The 15,253-nt window shown below is 45.7% G+C and overlaps 1 protein-coding gene across 1 annotated transcript in view; it reads right to left on the bottom strand.

The window, feature by feature from the left end:
• Positions 1-15,253, bottom strand: part of CACNA1S (calcium voltage-gated channel subunit alpha1 S) — a 753,083-nt gene that overhangs the window by 179,427 nt on the left and 558,403 nt on the right. The window contains exons 29-30 of the mRNA XM_085643164.1: positions 8,556-8,615; positions 2,916-3,044 (exon numbers count right to left, since the gene is read on the bottom strand). Of these exons, the coding sequence (XP_085499290.1) occupies positions 2,916-3,044; positions 8,556-8,615 (189 nt within the window). The remainder of the gene's footprint in view (positions 1-2,915; positions 3,045-8,555; positions 8,616-15,253) is intronic.

Raw genomic sequence — 15,253 nt, 5'->3', positions numbered from 1 at the left:
ATCTGCAATGGCAGACCTTAGACACATTTTACAGGGCTGCTTCTGCGGGTGGCACAACCAGTGCTGCAAGCCCACCAGCAGCATTTGGGTTTACAAGCCCTGGGCACACTCAGTGCACTATACTAGGGTCTGACAAGTAAGCCAAATCAGTTAATCATGGAATCACTAATCAATACATTCATTTACAATAGGGAGAGCATATGCACTTTAGCACTGATCAGCAGTGGTAAAGTGCCCAGAGTCATAAAACCAACAAAAACAGGTCAGACAAAATACAGGAGGAAGGCAAACAGTTCAGGGATGACCCTGCAAAACGGGCCAAGTCCAACAGGTACTTATGAGGCCTTACAGTCAGAAATTAAATGTAAAATGAAAATCGATGGAAGAACAGGTGAACTCATATTTGAGGTTTTTTGTATTTTTAAAGCTATAAAAATATACACAATGATGCCTAAGCAAAGCACGGACGCAGAAAGTAGTAAGTATATTTCAAAACAATATGGTGCCATTGGGTGAGAGACAGCACCCTCGGATGTGGCAATAGTTACTAAGGGAATGGTCGCCACGCTACGGAAAAATATCCTGTGTCACCCCTGAAAACATCTTAATCTGAGTCAGCCCCAGTGTTCGCCATTTATGAAGGTACGGGTGTATCAGCCAAAAGCTCCAAGACCACACAGGCGAACAAGCCAATCAGGAGGTCCCACCACTGCCAGGTGTGTTTGACTCCTTTATATTTGATGAGACGAGGGTATGGCAGCATTGTGCCAGAACCAAAGGGGATGATGGACGGAACGTTTGAGCAAATCAAACACTCACCCCCAGTCAACTGATCTGGGTTTAATCCATCATCATTCTTTAGCTCACTCCACCACCCCAGTTCAGACATGGCCATATGCAAATCAATCTGACCCTGTGCCTCATGGAAACAGTCAAGCCCGAACTGCCAAGCCATGTCTTCCCTGGACCGGAAACAAGCATCCTGGGACCGGTTTCTGGCTAATCAGCCATCAGTCAGGCTAGCTTGAATCCAGTGGCAAAGTGGGCAAGGGACACACGTCTGGGCATACCCTGCCAACTTAGGGTGAACAAAGCAAATCCAAAGGGGATGATGGACGGAGTGTTGAACATTGCAAGCACTCACCCCCAGTCAACTGATCTGGGTTTAATCCATCACCGTTCTTTATCCCACTCTGCCACCCCAGTTCAGACATGGCCATTTGCAAATTAGTCTGACCCTGTGCCTCATGGGAACAGTCCAGCCCGAACTGCCAAGCCATGTCTTCCCTGGACAGGAAACAAGCATCCTGGGACCGGTTTCGGGTTCATAACCCTCATCAGCCAGGCTATCTTGAATCCAGTGGCAACGTGAGCAAGGGACCCACGTCTGGGCCGTCTGGGCATACCCTGCCAACTTAGGGCGAACAAAGCGATACCAGAGGGGATGATGGACGGAGTGTTGAACATTGCAAGCACTCACCCCCAGTCAAATGATCTGGGTTTAATCCATCATCATTCTTTAGATCAGGCAGCATCGTGCTCATTCTGAGCTACTCACTGTTGCAACCAGCCTTCGCGTCACAAGCACATCTGTAATCAAAACCTGCATGCCATGTGAGTGCTTGCAAAATGAATGCATCCGCTGCATTTGGCTTTGAGAAAACCCCTAGCACATTGCACCCCAACTGCGATATGCTCTACCTTCACCACAAAACTAAACTAAGGGTCAACACCCAAGAAAATTGCTTATGTGTAATCTGGATTTTTAGTGGTTGCCTAAAACAGCAAATTTCGCAGCATTTTTCAACATAAAAGAGCAACCCATTCTAGAGCCAAGGCTGGCATCTTGGTTAAAACAGATCCTCCTCAGCAGAGCAGTACTTAGGAGCACCGATAACACAAGTCATGAAGCGACACAAAGGTGGTCTGAAGTGTGGAGGCAGAGCTGTGCTTTGCAGAACCTTGGATGAAAAGCAGAAAACTGGAAAGGAACTTAAGTCTCATAGACAATCTGGACACCAGGACAGGCCCAGTCTCATACACTGTGCGTGGAACTTCAAAGGTGATCTAATGGCTGGAAACAACCCGTAACAGGTCACAGGCTGCGACACCCTATTCCAAACCTTGGGCCAGATGTACAAAGTCATTATGCGATGGTAAACTCTGCAAATCACAAGGCCACAGGGCTTGCAACCACAAAACGGCTTTCAGGTATGCACAAAACACATTTTGCAAGTGGAATAAGCCTTTCCGACTTACAAAATCGGCTGAGCAACCCATGAATAGGAATTAAGAAGGCGTGTGAAAGGGATGTACCCTCCTCATTGAGATTTGATAAGCGTACCTCGATGGTTTGCACCTGTCACTGAGGTTACAAGCCACTGATCATTTGCCAACACCTCAAAGAAGGTGCTAACTGATTCCCAAAGGGGAATGCCTTTCTACTGCAGGGGCACCTTCCCCTTTTTGAACAGTGTCAAGGGAACTCGCGGGGGCCGGAAGTGGCCAAGAGAACTACTGCCTGCTCCTCCTGAAATTTTCCAAAATAGGAATAAAAATAAAAAAAAGAAGCCCAGTGTTACTTTAAACGAATAGAGGCCACTTTAAAAAGAAGTTTCCCGTTTGGGAAAGTAACCGCTGTGAGGGTTTTCGGCTATTCCTTGCAGGCCACTATCCTTGTGTTAGTATCCAAGCATGAAGGCTGGAAATACAGATATGCCTAATTAATATTCATTAGGCCGGTTGTTCTGCCAAGCTCTGTGAGTGAACATTGTGTGATGTGCCTTATTAGTACTTAAGGTGCTTCACAGGATCATAGAAAGGTTACAACAAGTCGGTGCGCACTTCTTACAACCTATCTCTGAGTACATCTGATCCTTGATCCTTAGACACGAAGGCAAAACAGTTCGAGTCACCTGGAAGGATTTGATGAAAGTCCAAAGTAGGGTGCGAACCCCTTCTCCACGACTCAGTAGCTTGACCAGCCGCATGACTCGGAAAAGTCGGAAGAAGGTGATGGAGATGCGAGCAGATTCCTCAGGATTCTGACAAGAAAGAGAAGAACATCAGGGTTAGTATAGATGCCCGGAGGCAATATACGAAATGTTTCCTCATACTTTGAGGTAACGTGAAAACAGAAGCAGATTGGTGCCCGTTATTGTTCAAAACAATAGCACAATTGTTTGTCATTTTCCATTTTCTGTAGCACAGTCACTGTAAACGGAGTATGGAATGCATTATACAAAAACACAAATAAATAAACACCAGAATTGCACTCACAGCCTAAAGTTACGTGTCCCAGTGTATTATCGTAAATGTGCTAAGTCACAGAGCAATGGTCACATTGTACCTGAATGGTGCGCTTTACACAAAACATTGCAAGGGGTCACTTTGTGGGCTATGTCAGATCTAGCATCCGGAAGACGTGCTCCTTACATGCACAGCTTATAGGCCAATATACAGATACACACCCCTCTGGGCAGTAGGGGAGGCCAGGCTTGCTTAATTAATCTACCCATTCCCATGACTAAATTCAAGCCACAGCCCTTATCTCTTCTCCAGGAAAGACGAGTCAAACTATTGCCACTAAAAACTTTGCAAAAGCAAACCTCACTAACAACGGCCAGAATATTTATTTACAGTTTTTATTTTTGTAAGGAAGTAACGTAAGATGATGCCTCGAGATCAGAAAAAGCAACAAATACAGTGGGGGATGGTGCAACAAACATGAGTACCCAAACTGGAGTAGGTTTGCAGGAAAGTGAGGGAGATCAGCTTAGGGCAGGAAGGGTACGCGGTATTTTTACCCATTCAAAAGGGTTTAAAAAATCATCGAGACCCCTACAATACAAAATACACTCTGCAAAAGTTCTTATGAAAATGCTTTTGTAAGAGTTTTTCAAAACCACGGAAATCCCATGTTTCACTTCCAAACTCACTTGGTGAATGCTGAAAATCAACACTATAGCTCTAACAGTACCTTATTATAACGCATGCTTTAATGCCAGAGATGTAGCTGAACCGGAAGTAATACTTAATATCGTTATGCAATTCAATGTAACACTGCTCCTAAACATTTAAAGGATGAAAGCCAAACTGGCATTGCCGGGACTCAAATCATAACCAGCAAATCACTGCAGGGGGCATATTTACATACCAATTGCACCACCGGAGCATCACTTTCTTTGATGCTCCTGTCTGGCAGCGCAGTGTGCTGGCCCATATTTACGAAGCCATGCAAAGCCACCCTGCATGGCTTTTCATGGCTTTGTAAATATGGCCCCCTTTCACGCATTACTCTGCGTGAAAGGGGGTTCCATGCGTGTTGCTGTGGGTGTTCCCAAGTAACATCCAAGGAACCTGACAAATTCCCAGATTCACAAGGTTTTGTAAACCTGGGAATGCCTCAGATTCTAACGCCTCCCCAGGGGAGGCTTTAAAGTAGCGCAGCGAGGAGAACTACCTTTATTTCTCCTCGATTTTTGCTGTTTCTATGTGTGCTACAGACTGCAGCACACATAGGAGGAAAACCCCATAGCTGATTGTTTATGTTTAGGAAGGTGTCCCTTCCTCCACAAAAACAATCATCCCTTCAATGCAGCCAATTTTGCGCCAGCGCATAGGAAAGCAAATGGATGCGTCGTATTGTTATAAATATGATGCATCCCTGCACTTTTCTAATGACGCAGCTCAGCACAGTAAGATGCCATGCAGTGCCATGCTGCATAATTTTCCTGTAAATATGCCCCCAGAAGTCACCAGCAACATTTACAGTTCTAGGCCAACTAGCCAGTCTTTGCATTAGTTTATCATACTTACTGAGAAAACCTTACCTATGCCACTCATTTAAATGCTTCTTCAAATCTTAACTCATGAACATGTGTTCTAGAAGGAGAACGACCTTTACAACGCTGTAGTTACACCCCGATATGTGTACATCGCGGGCATTACAACGCAAGTCGTTACAACGACTTGCGCTGTATGATGCTCTAAACTAAGGAATAGTATGATTTACTATTCCAACACCTTCCCTACTGTTACGTAGGCTGGAGTTGTAATAGTAAATCATACTATTCCTAAGTCCAGCACCCTCCAGCGCAAGTCGTTGTAACGACTTGCGTTGTAACGAACACGATGAAAAATACCGCGTTGTGAATGTATGCGTTGTAACGTCATACATTCGTTCTAGAAGCAAGCCAACTAAACAACTTCAGGGCATATTTACAATATTTTGGCATAGGGCAGCTCTGCAAGTCTTCAGCTGCGCTGCCCTACGTTAAAAGAAAAGGGCAAGAATGCATCATATCTACAAGATTGGGCTACTCTCCATGACACTGTCCCTGGTCTAATGCCATCCTCATTCCCTGTACGATCACATGGTGACAAGCATTCTAAGGGTGACAGGTCTTTTATCCAGCATAGCTGCCCAGTCTTTTCTCAGACTCAAATGACTGATTTAGCACTTACCTCCACTATCCTTACCTTACTTTTAGTGCAAATGTTCTTTGGTATAATTGCTTTTCATTGATTCTATCCTCATTTTATACAAACTGCAGAGCAGTCTAAGATACTGCAGAGTTGTAGAAAACAGTCCAATTGAATTTTTCGAAGGGGCCAGTTGGGGGGTTTAGCGTGTGGGGGCGGTGTGCTTCTGCCTACGGAAGCTCAACCCAGATTCACTTTACAATATTTTTTATAAGTCTGCCAATGAATGACGGGCAGCAGCTGAGGGGAGTTAGACTGGATGATTTTGCACGGACGCAGAACATGTTTGGATGAAAAACTGCACTCACAAGCAGCAAAATAATGCAAGCTCAGACTGACTTCTGCAAAGAAGATATTTGCACCTCTGAAAGGTGAAACAATTGGACCTGATTGATAAAGGTGGTTAATGGGCACCAGTAGAATTCCTATTCCATATGGGTGCCGATTTAGGATTTTCCGCTATTCACAAACCTCAGTAGTAGTATGCATGGGCATCTGCACCACTGGCAGCTTTACAGGTGTTCTACGGTGTGACAAGGGATTTTGTTTTAGGGTCTCATTATGTCCCAGTGTGTAATATAGTACATATATGCACTGAGGAAAGGTAGCCGGATGTCCAAATGCAAATTTTTCTTCATTTATGTTTTTTCCAACAGGAATATATTTTCCCTGTGGAGAACCCCTTTTCCTTACAACCCCACGACGTTAGGGAGTGTTCCACTTATTTTCCCATCTTAGAAGCTATGTCGCACATTGTACCAATGAGCTTATAGGTGTGTGGGCGTTCATAAACTCTCAAGACAAGCCATACCTTGAAACTTCCACCCCAGCTTAGAATTTACAATTAGAAGTAGTAAAGCATTTACCTGCGACAAGTAGCCTTTTCTAAATAGCTGTCAGATATATAAGGAGCCATTTCTGAACTCCAATATAGATTTGTATGAATGAAAATGACTCTGCGTGCACACGTATGATCTTTTTCAGGCAGGGAGGTGCATTGTGGAAATATGTTCTAAAATGTAAGTGAGACCTGAAGGCACAGACAGGAATTGATTTGAAACCGGCACAAAATTATCTTTGCATCAGACGGGAGTCCTTAGGTTAAACTGGATGCGTAAGACGGGCGGCCCGCATTTTTTTTACTAATTGGGTAGAGATGACAAACTGGATAAATGGGATAATACTGTCCTCTAGTGGTAGTGTGGAAAACTACAGCCATTTTGTCATGCCCGCGTAGTTCTAGTGAAGCGCCCTCTTTCAAATTCATTGTATTTCTTTAATTTTTTTAACAGCTACATAACTTTCAATAGCCGTAAAAGACAATTTTGGCGGTGTTATACAGACATGGAGGCCAGACAAAAGAATTGTTCAGTCAAAGAGGTGTTAGGACGTTAAATACTAGGTCTGGCAGGTGCAGTGTGTTGGCATCTGATGGCTCTTTGTGCGGCTGCGCATCTGACCAGCACGAAGAGCGTTGTAAAGCGGTGAGAGCAGCAGCAAGACGAGGAGCTGGGAGCAAGATGGTCACTGGGTATTAGGAGCAGCTGGCCTAAGTCCTGCCTGAAGACCAGTGTTGTCAGGCCGCTCTTGAGCTTACTGAGGTCGTCTCCCAGCCACAGAGCGGGCTATAGTACACAGAAGGCGCATCCCTGAGTATGAAGATGCTGGTCCCTCAATCTATTGTTCTCGTTTTACGGAGGGAGAGGGCGTTATGTTTTGTACATCACAGCGCATATATATGTGTGTGGCCGTGAAGTGTTATCTAAACTAGACAGACAGAGAAACTTGAATTAAGGCCTTTCTTTTGCTCCATCCATTGAGAAGTGGCAGTGATACCCCAGGCCAGAAAGAGTTCGGGCTCATGGTTCTCGGCTCTTGGGATTAATTCACAGCTGTTTGAATTGAACATTACACTCAAGTACATTTTCTATTGAGGCTGGGTATGGAATTCACAATAGAGTATAGTTCCTACTCGAGGATAATGTGCAAAGCCTGAAAAATTCTTCTTCTAGGGAGTTGGTTTAGAGATACTTTTCCCATATTCATTCGTTCATTTTTCACTTCCCACCCGTTGGTGTTGTGAGATTATCTCTCCAGTCTCCACCCAACTGTACACACTTTTGCAATTTTAGATTTTTCAAGCAATATCCCTATCCTTTCATCTAGAGGAATTGTCAACTGCAACATTTTTAATGCCCTACATTCTATCTGCTTTCGTATCAATGTGATTGTTTTCTGTCTTGGGTTGTTAACATAAGTAAAATAATTGGGAAAGCGAGGCGGCAGTAAACACAAAGGGGCTTATTTACAAGGCCCTTGCGCCACTTTTGAGTAATTTTTAACATGGGAAAAGGGACGCAAAAGTGGAGCAAGGGGCTTGTAAATCTGCCCCAAATATCTTTAAACATCTATTGACCGCTGGCTCTATCACGATAACAGATTCTGCAATTCCAGTGACGAATGTACAACTAGTAAAGAGAGGATTGTTCACCACCTGGAATGTGTTTGTGCAACTTAACTCCTAAACAAATGGACAGCTACTGTTTTACCCAATGGGAGACAGTACGATTCCGAGGCAACTACCATGCTTTAGGGGCTTGCGTTGTTTTTCTTGTAGTTGGGCCTTATCCGTCTTAACCCTGTCCCGTGGACCCTACTGAAGAAAATTAACTTTGCTGCACACTTTTTTTTATGTCACAGAATTAGAAGCAGTCCAAGCTAGTGGTTGTGGAATGGACTGAAAAGTTGGTACGACAATTATAGGTATATTTAGTGTTTCTAGCTTCTTTGATGCATTATGTCTAACATTTCTGCATAGTATGTATGTGGTGATTTCATTGGTGCCTTTCACGTGTGCTTTGGTGAATGCTATTTCTGCAAAAGGTTTGTATTGTGAGATAAGCATATGTGACCAAGTTTATCCACTCTGCATACAACTGACAACATTCAACACAAATGCATGTTTTAAAACAGTACCCAATCTTATAAAAACTGTCGCAAAAACGAGGTCATAATCCTACAACTTGGAGGAAAGGCAGAAACACAGAATAATTAAGATAGTTGGTAATTACAACAGCCGCAGGGCATCCTCTGCTCAGGCAGTACAGGCCCCCTGTTGGTTCAAGGATAGTCTGGAGGGAAAAAGAGATAAAGAAAGAGAAAGTTACCAGCTACATATCACGAGATTCTGCCAGACAGGAGGTCAATGAGAGGGGGGTAGGGAAAGGTAGAGAGGGTGAGAGAAACAGCGGATAAGAGAATGAAGGGTACAGGCACAAAGGTGCATGGGAAAAACACTGACAAGGAGAGAGGAGACGACCATTTGGAGACATAGAAGGTGAGGTTGCAGAATAACAAGTTTAAGTATAAAATTGACTATGCTGATTTCTTGGAGTAAAACATAATAACATCCTGAGTATTGTTTATTGCCTACTTCGGTCAGTACAAGTGCTGCAGGATCCATTACAGTGCCCTTGAAAAATAACTCCATGGGCTTCTCTGATATACCGCTGTAAAACAACCCGTGTTCCTCTGCTTTACGCTGGAATGTAAATTAAGTGTGTGGGGATGTTTTTTGCAAAGAGCATGTTCCTATGTTTTTAAAATCACTCCTACTGTTATGATCTACATCTTTTAAAGATGTCTGGTTTAAGATCTTGTGCCCCAAACCCTATCAATTGTCACCCTCCATCTCTGCTGTGCCCGCCAATGCTTCTCACAAATAGCAAAAATAGCATGAATGAAAATACGTAATTTACTTTGAACCAACAGTCCAACCCGAACTTCAGGACACAAAAAATGTTCCCCAGTGGTCTGGCCCAGTTGTGCCACTTCACTTCACTGCCTGCCTGCTGTTGCTGTTTCTGTGCACACTGCAGCACCTTCCTTAACAGACCACCAGGATGGACTGGACCAGCAGTGTGGTCACGAGGTCTAAAAGTTATGTTTACTTACTTTTAAATTCACTATCAACTGGTGGTCTGAAAAATAAATGCATCTATTGATGGGAGTGAAGTGAATGCCCACATTCCTTTTTTTTACCTCCTATAGAAGATTTTGGAACATTCATAAAATATTTCTTAAATTGCTTGGCCGAATGTGTTTTTGCAATGTAAGCATTCCTAAAAGATGTTTTCTTCATAATGTTGTAGTTTATTGATTGTGGTTATTCCTAGAAGCCATTTGAAAGACATAACACATCTGTAAATTGATATCTACTTGAAGGCAGGGACAGATGAAGAAACGTGGTTCCTGTCGCACTCACAGTGGTTGTGAGAAGTTGGACAGGCATATGCTGGTCACTAGTTATAGTGGCCACCTTGCACCAGTCCAATTCGACTCTTATGGTAGATAGGTTTAAGACAACCTTTTAAAGAAAGCTATCCTAGTGGTAGCTGTGGAGTGCAGCCTTCAGGCTAAGTCTCAGAGGAATGTAAAGCAGCTTGTTTTACCTTATAATCTCTTGAATTACCAAATGAAAGGACACCACACAGGTATATATATCAAATATATATGTATTTATTTATAGACACACTCTACTAATCTCTTTATGAGAATAGAAGTCAGGAACATATGCAAATATCAACGTTTCACAATAAGTTAAGAACAAATGTGGCTGGGGCCCTAGGGGCGTACCAGACCATATACTAAAAAAGAGGTTTAGGAAAGTCGACTTGCAAGGGGACAAGGCCTGTAGAATCGCTGGGGCTTCACTAATCCACCCAAGGCAGGTAAGTAAAAGACCCACGGGAGACACGTGCAGTGTGAGAACACAGCCGCGGGTTCCCTTTTGGTTTCAATAGAGCAAGTCACGGTTGGATTTTTAAAGTTTAAGGGTAATTCTAGAGAGTCTACAAGCAAACCACTTACAAGGTAAGTAGTTCGAGGGCCAACACCCACAGGAGCACCGAAGTGCACGAGTTACCTCACCCAGGGAAGCCGGGTGCATAGGTGTCTTTTGGTGTCGGGTCGCGTCGTCGTTTTCTATGGAAGCCGAAGAAGATTTGCTGCTTGCGAAGACTGGAGAAGTGTCCGGTGGAATCCAAGGCTGGATTCAAGCTGAAGAAGACCTGAAAGCAGAAGGGACAGTGTTCACAATCACTTGCCAGTGACCCGAGGCCAGGAAGATGGATGCCCACGGAAGTCGGGTGATTTCAGGTGATCAAGGGTGTTTTGACTCTTCAGCCACGAGGTCCAGGAGTCATCGATGATGACCAGGAGCTAGGTTCGGAGTGTCCCACAAAGTTTGCAGCTTACTGAGGTGTCGGCAACCAGATTGGAGCCAACAAGCCTTGGCAACAGCAAGTCTCGTGGAAATCAAAGAAAGTCAGCGGTGCAGACCAGCAAGGTCTGAGGGACTCACCCAGTGAGGGTAAGTCAGGGCCGGGCTGGAGCAATCAGGAGAGCCCTTTGGTTTGAAGAGAAAGTCTTCAGGGGACCCACAAGCCAGCCGGCAAGGGATCGCAAAGACGCCTCGTGAGGATTCACTTCACAGGAGCCCACGGTCACTCGGGATGAGGTAGGCCTCTGATTTCCGAAAGAAATTCTGCTGGAGGCTTGGACCATATGCGGTCTAATGCACAAGTTCGTAGAACGTCGTGAAGGGGTTGCACTTGACAATAGTGCACGGTACCCTGGTATTGCTGTTCCTCGTCACTCGTGGGGTTCACTCGCCTCAGCTCTGCTGGGGACTCACAATGGCCATTGAGAAGTCAGAAAATCCACTTCTGGGGCTGCAGGTACTTCGGACTCCGGTGGGAGCGGGAAAGTTTGCGACCGTTGATTCAAGTTTTTGGTGCCTACCATGCAGGGGAGTCACTCCTTGACTGCAAGGGAGATTCTTCAGTCTTCCAAAGGTAGTGGAACGTTGAAGGGCCAGGATTCTTCTTGTAGAGTGTCATCCAGGGATATCTGATTTGCAATGGCAAGGGTTCACTAACTTATACTAAAGGAAAGGGAGGGACTAGCTCTATGACCACTCCTCTGGGAGGGTCAGGGGGGTGGGTGGTTACACCCACTTCCCTTTGTCCAGTTTCGCACCAGAGCAGGGGCAGGTAGCCCCTGAACCGGTTTGAGCTGGCATATGCACAGAGGAGCCTACTGCACCCCCAGTGCAGGACTTCAAAGCACTCTAAGAGTGCACCCACCCAGCTCCAATACACTAAATCCTGTCTGGAAGGTGGTGACACCTCCCTGTGACAGGATGCCTATTGTTGGGCCTCCTCCACTGCGAGTTTCAGTCAGCAGCAGGAGGGCAGCCCAGTGTCTGTGCTGGTGGCATCCATTTTGTGATGCCAGGGCTCTTTCAGATTTCTACCGTGTTTCCACAGTGGGTACATGTCGCCCCCTCTAGATGGGTGAGATCATACTCCCACACCAGTTACTGGTGTGGGGGGTATGATCAAAGTTGTTTGACACCAAACACGACATGTTTTGATGCAGTCATTCCAAAGTTAGCATTTACAGCTAGGTTATAATGCACTTAAGAGTATATGGTTTAACCGCAACCACAAACAGCCACAGAGAATAGACTCTGCCAGCTGCAGAGGGGCCCTGCTCAGGCAGTGGCACCCCCTCACATTGTAAACCAAGCACCCTGCCCTCAGGATTGATAGGGCCTGCCTTAGGGGTGACTGATAGGTTTATATGTGTGTGTATGGTGAGATATAGGAACCTATACCTCAGTGAGGAGTGCTAACACTACCTCACCCAGGCTGCAGTAGCAGGCCTGTGGTGTCAGATTTAGTCTGCTTCCCAGGGGTGGCATAATACATGCTTCAGCCCCTGGTAGGCCTGTAAAGTACCTATGCCCTTGGTACCTAAGGTACCATATACTAGGGGCTCATAAGGCACCACAGTATCCAATCACTAGTGCATCTAATAAGCACTCCAAGTTGTTTAGAGAGAACAGAGAGACTGGGGCCCTGATTAGCAGGGACCCAGCCAGATTATAGCCAGAAACCAGTGTTAACATCAGAAAAAAGTGGGGGCAACATAAGTGCAGATCCTACTCTCCTACAGTGGTCAAAATACATTTAGACCTAGAGAGGCCAGTACTTCCAGTGTCTCCGGGTTAGGCATCTCCGCCGGGGCTGCATTGACCAGAAAGTGGAGATACCGGACGAAAGTCTGCTCGAATATAGAGTCCTTGGGCCCCGATTCACAGCTGTGCCATTTCCATTTTCTATGGTGCCATTCTGGCCAACTGCACCTCCCCACTGACGGCCTAGGAGGAGAAGAGGGAAGTGGCTCTCGATTCCCTGATGGAAGAGGACTGGGGAGGCGGCCTGCCTCTACCCAAGTAAGGTGGCGATCAGGGCGGGATTGAGGATGAGCCAGGTGAAAAGTCTGGACTAAGCGTACTACACCAGATCTAGATTACTAGCCATGGGTAAGATATGTGCAGTTAGATGCCTCGAGGGTTGCATGCCGCCAGGTACACTTTTACATGGGAAGGTCCACAGATCTGCTCGTTCTGGGAGGCTGTTAGATGCAGGATCTCCCAGGCCATCGAGGTGCAACTGGAACTGAACGCAAAGGTGGTGAGGCTGGGCATATGGGAAGAACAAATGTTGGACAAATACTCCCTCCTCTTTTGCAACATGGCTCTGATTGTTGCCAGGTGTGATTTTATCCAGAAATGAAGCTACACCGTGGCCCCGACGGTCGGGCGGTGGGCGGATAACATGAATTGGTGCATGAAAGCAGAGGAACAGATTTAGAAAGCTCGTGATGTCCCAACACATTCACTAAAATATGGGGGCCATGGAGGATGAGTTGTCAGATGAGGAGGGCGGCGGAAGGGCTAATAGATGATGCAGAGTCTAGATATTTGTGCTGTTTATACAAGTACTTTTATAATTTAGAGATCTGTATTATTGAGAGCCTCCCATTGAACTAGGCTCCAACAGCTGGAACATGTGCCACCACACAGGGGGGAGAGAGGGGGGACTTATCACTTTTTTAAAAAGTTGTATTGTACTTGAAAATTTGAATTAAAAAAATACATTAGCACCCAAGCCATTACAATGGGCCATTATTTTGCATTGTGGCTAGAGGTATCACTTTTTTCATTGACTGAAATGGAGTTTAAAAAGACATTTGTTTACCTAATGACCGTCAAAACCTTTGCATACTTAAATGCAATGTGAAATAATTGTTGGGTCAGATTCATAATGCTTTGGAGGTAATTTAGAGTTTTGCACATAGGGAGCTCTGCCGTAAATAGGTGGCACCAGCGACGGCCCGTATAGGGCGTGTTACCGGGGCGGTGACGTGGGGCAGAGGAGGGGCAGGGTGGGGGGTTGCAAAATGCGGCATACGGCCGATTGCAGGTAAGTTACAAAAAAAAAAAAAACGCATTTTATTGCGCGCGCAGCATCGCCAAATGCGATGCAGCGCGCGCAACAACATTCATTTTCTTTATTTTTTTCGTAACTTACCTGCAATCGGCCGTATGCCGCATTTTGCAACACCCCACCCTGCCCCTCCTCTGCCCCACGTCCCCGCCCCGGTAACACGCCCTATACGGGCCGTCGCTGGGTGGCACTCAGCTATCCCGCCTGAAGAGGGGTGAAACCTTGTTTCCGGTCCAGGGAGGACCTGGCTTGGCAGTGCGGGCTGGACTGTTCCCATGAGGCACAGTTTCAAGACTGATTTGCATATGACCAGGTCTAAACTGGGGTGGCATGGTGAGCAAAAGAATGATGGATTTAACCCAGATCTCTTGACTGGGGGTGAATGTTTTGATTTGTTCTACATTCCGTCCATCAATTGTGTGTCTTTTACTCAGCTGGCTCTGCCAGTGGAAACGCTTGACCTGGGAGCCCGACTGCCAGCAGACCACCACACGATCGGGACCCTTTGTAGGGTGGACTAACATCACAAGATTTCTCTTCTGGTGTCACCTTGTGAGGCATGGACAGTTAGGGAAGGGAAATCCATCAATGGCTTTCCAGTGCGGGAAGAAAATTCACTGCTCATGAGGACTTCTGAATGTTAAAGTTACACAAACACATGCTTTGGAAGTTTGTGTAAGACAAACAAAATGCAGTAAGGGAAAAAAATACAACATTAAGTCCACTCAGCATTTCACTGAATCTACAAGTGTATCCGCTAGTGTCCAGCTACAGTGTAGGCTCTAAGATCCTCACTAGAGCAGGAAGTTAAATTTAGGTTGATTTAAATAAATTAAAGTAAAAGAGTGGGGTCTGTAGTTTCTTCCACAGCCCGGGTACTCACCAATGACTACAGCAGACACGGAGCTTAGTATAACATGTCTCTAATCTTCTGCATGCAATCCAGTGGCGGCTCCTCCGCTAAGGTGGAGGAGCAATGTCCCACTACTCTGCAGCAGCAAAAGAAAGTAAAATGATAATAACTTATGTTATTATCATTCTATTTTGTCCTCCTGCTGCGGCAGCTTGCGGGAGGGTGTTTGACTGCAGAGAAGGGGAGGAGTGGTACAACCCTCCTAAGTGCGCAATAACTGTTTGGTCAGCCCTCTCGGTCCGCCCAAAACAGTCATGCGCACTTTCCCTGTTCTCCATGCAGGCTGCATTACAGCCTGCGTGCAGAACATGCCCACCCCTCCAGCCCCTGGCCAAGTGCTGTGTCACGGCACCCAGACCAAACACAAAGCTGCATTGCAGCGTTGTGATTGGTCAGAGGAGCCTGACTGTGCTTCTTGTTCCTGGAGTCGGTTGCAGGAGAGCAGGAGCAGAGATGCTGGACCCAGCGGCAAGGTAAGTTTGAATTGTTTTTTTCAGTG

The sequence above is a fragment of the Triturus cristatus genome, chromosome 1_1, assembly GCF_964204655.1.
Source record: "Triturus cristatus chromosome 1_1, aTriCri1.1, whole genome shotgun sequence".
NCBI classification, from domain to species: domain Eukaryota; kingdom Metazoa; phylum Chordata; class Amphibia; order Caudata; family Salamandridae; genus Triturus; species Triturus cristatus.
This window is presented reverse-complemented; position numbering and strand designations above follow the sequence as displayed.